This window comes from Oncorhynchus tshawytscha, linkage group LG06 (assembly GCF_018296145.1).
Source record: "Oncorhynchus tshawytscha isolate Ot180627B linkage group LG06, Otsh_v2.0, whole genome shotgun sequence".
Lineage (NCBI taxonomy): Eukaryota > Metazoa > Chordata > Actinopteri > Salmoniformes > Salmonidae > Oncorhynchus > Oncorhynchus tshawytscha.
Genome location: NC_056434.1, coordinates 36092987 through 36096045, shown reverse-complemented (window position 1 = coordinate 36096045; position 3059 = coordinate 36092987). Strand labels below are relative to the sequence as shown.

Genomic DNA, 3059 nt, shown 5'->3' with positions numbered 1-3059 from the left:
TGAAAAACACAGTCGGGGATAAAAGTAGTCTACAAACCAAGGTTTTATTTAGACTGTTCTCAATCGGCCAATAAGAATTTTTGACCCGCTGCATTGTCTTCCTGACTTTCACTGAGCCATATTTCAAAGTAACTATAGGGCCTAGCCCTTTGAAGAAAGTGAATAGTATATACACCTCTCCCTCCCTCCATCTCTCTCTCTCTCTCTCTATCGCCCGCCAGCCCGCCCGCATACCCTCCCTCCCTCTGAAGAAAGTGACTACCCCTTTGAAGAAAGTGAATAGTATATACCTCTCCCTCCATCTCTCTCTCTCTCTCTCTCTCTCTCTCTCTCTCTCTCTCTCTCTCTCTCTCTCTCTCTCTCTCTCTCTCTCTCTCTCTCTCTCTATATATATATATATATATATATATATATATATATATATATATATATTATATATATATATTATATATACTGAGGCGATATAGTATATACATACTATATCGCCTTCCCTCCCACCCTCCGCTCCAGGCCCTCCGTGTTATTGAGAGGAGAGAAAGCGAATGAAAAGGAAACAATGCAGTGCATGAAACCTAATATTAATCTCCTCGTTCTTTATACAGACCACGCGCAAGGCATGGTGCACGTCTTTAAATGGTTATTGAGTGTTCACACAGCTGCGCAGTTCTCCCTTGTGTGCCAAAACAGCTTGGTAAATGGTCAGACTTGGCCTTTGAATAGAACCTTAGAATAAGTCTCTGTTTGCTCAGTGCAGACCATCATATATATTTGTAAATATGATTCAAGTGTGTCTACATAATAATCAAATCATATAGCCTATTATTTGTGAGTATGCCTGTCAGGCCTATACCTACTATTTGACAAGGCTAAGAAAATAAATTCAAAACTGTGTCCACATAATAATGCAACAACATCATATAATTTAATATAAATAGAGATATCTTTATTCATAAAAAAAAAGTGTTTACACAAAATATATCTGTTTAAAATCGCATATGTACACTTTAGGAGGCTAGGAAAAACGGAGAGCAAGTGCATACATTGATAAAGGTCTCCATCCCACGTAAAACCCTTCAATCTTTCACGGGAGGATGTCAAATATATTGTGACCAATCGCATGACACAGACATATGTGCCAATTCAATTGTCCAGTTGTCCAGTCATACTTATCACATCTCGTGAGCTCTCACTGTCAGCAAAGTGGCAGTGTTCGTGGTTGCAGAACATTTGCATTTATCTCAATTAACAAAAATACGTCTTTATATTTAAAAATAAGAATTTCAATTTCAGACAATGTACACCCACAAAGTTCATTTCAGGTCGCGGGTCATCTTCGATACAATCTCCCCATCAGATGCAGTCAGTTGAAGGAGTCTTGCCCTTATCTGAAACTGGTGTCAACAGCAAAGTCCTTGAGCCACAACCGTGTACCTCTTCTTGGCTACTGTGCGGACTGCACCGCTGCTGTTTCATTTATTAATGCACTTATTCAAAGTCATCAATAAATAAATAATTCCAAGCGTCACCCTGCAGTCATTCGACGCTTTGTCCATGCGTGAGCGCACACAGTATCTCCCCCTGTTGTTCCGAGGGGAACCAAAGGGCAGTTCGTTGTACTCCCTCCTCTCTTGTAGCATAGCAACGGTAACTCTGCTTTACTTTCCTCTTTCTTATTGCTTTCCACCTGCAAACGCTGCCTGGTGAGGGGAGAGAGAGAGCAAGTTGGTGCCAAGAGAGTGTTCACGGGTGCCTCGCCTTGCAGAGTGAATCGAATAACTTGACATTATTTTCAACTTCGAGTCACTTCTGTTAGAAGAAACCCCTGCCTATACACAGGTGCCCTGCCTATACACAGGTGCTGTGGGATGGTAACGACAATTTGGCTACCGGTGTCTCAGTATCTGTCGAACCAGGTGGTAAAGTCCAGCAGCTCCTGCTCCTCGGAGCTCAGGGGCTCATAGCTCCCCTCGTCGGAGGAACAGGTGGAGTGGGGTGACTCTGGCTCGGCGGAGTAGCTGTTGGAGATGGTAGGGGAAGGCACCCCGCACTGGAAGGCGGCTGACACAGCATCATGCTCGTCTAGTAGCTGCTGCAGAGCTCGAATATACTCCACGGCGGACCGCAGCGTCTCCACTTTGCTCATCTTCTTGTTGGCTGCCCCGTTGGGCACGTGCTGACGCAGCGTCTGAAAGCCCATGTTGACCTGCTTGACTCGGTTCCTCTCGCGCTCGTTTCGCCGAGCCACGGCAACAGGGAGTTGCTGAGGGATGGAGTACCCGAGTCCGTTAAAGCTGAGCCGCCGCTTGCAGCGCAGGAGCTCCGGGGAGCTGGAGCGCTGTCTTTTCAGCACGGTGGTCTTGCTTTGGTAGCCGGCTGCAGTGGTGTCATTGGGGAGTGCGCACTCCTGGGCTGGAGCGTGCAGGGTGATGGTGGTGCGTCTCTCCGTCAGTACAAATGGGCATGCGTTCTGCGCCAGTTGCGTGGTGGTGATGGTGGTAGTCTCCATCTTGGTCGGTGGTGAGACAGACCTACTGACAGATGGGATTTGCAACAGCGCACCCTCACTGACAGAGAAGAAGAGAAGAAAATATAGACCGAGGTTGACAGTGCACTGCTCTCGTGTCCTTCGCGTGGGGACCGTGTGGCTATAGCTGAAGCGCTGTGGCTTTTTGGTGTCCAAGTCTTTCTTGACCGCGCTTGCTTACTCCACGAGCCGATCTGACCCAAACTTTGGCAGCACTCCTCTTTTCAACACGCGCCCCACACCCCACCCCTTTGGAGATGCACGCTTCCCCGCGAGGCCCCGCCCCGCTGTGTGATTCTTCTGCTAGCCTACTCCGCGAGCCAGGCGCGTGGCTCCAGGAGCTCAATAAACAATCCCGAGCTTTCACTGCGCCAGGAGCACGCGCTGGGCTCATTTACATTCCAATGTCTCCAACTTGAAAGCCCCAGTGGTGGATTCAAACGGCCTGCAACCGGGCAAAAGGAAAGCAAGACAGAGAGAAAGAAAAAAAATAGGAGAGAAAGAAAAAAGTGAATGGTTTGGTGCTTTAAATGCC

General features: G+C 47.4%; 1 protein-coding gene across 1 annotated transcript; it reads right to left on the bottom strand.

The window, feature by feature from the left end:
- Positions 1 to 924: 924 nt before the first annotated feature.
- On the bottom strand, positions 925 to 2740 carry LOC112253363 (achaete-scute homolog 1b-like). The gene has a single exon (XM_024425349.2). The coding sequence runs from the start codon at positions 2504 to 2506 to the stop codon at positions 1895 to 1897; it is 612 nt and encodes a 203-aa protein (XP_024281117.1). The 5' UTR covers positions 2507 to 2740; the 3' UTR covers positions 925 to 1894.
- Between the last annotated feature and the right edge of the window lie 319 nt (positions 2741 to 3059).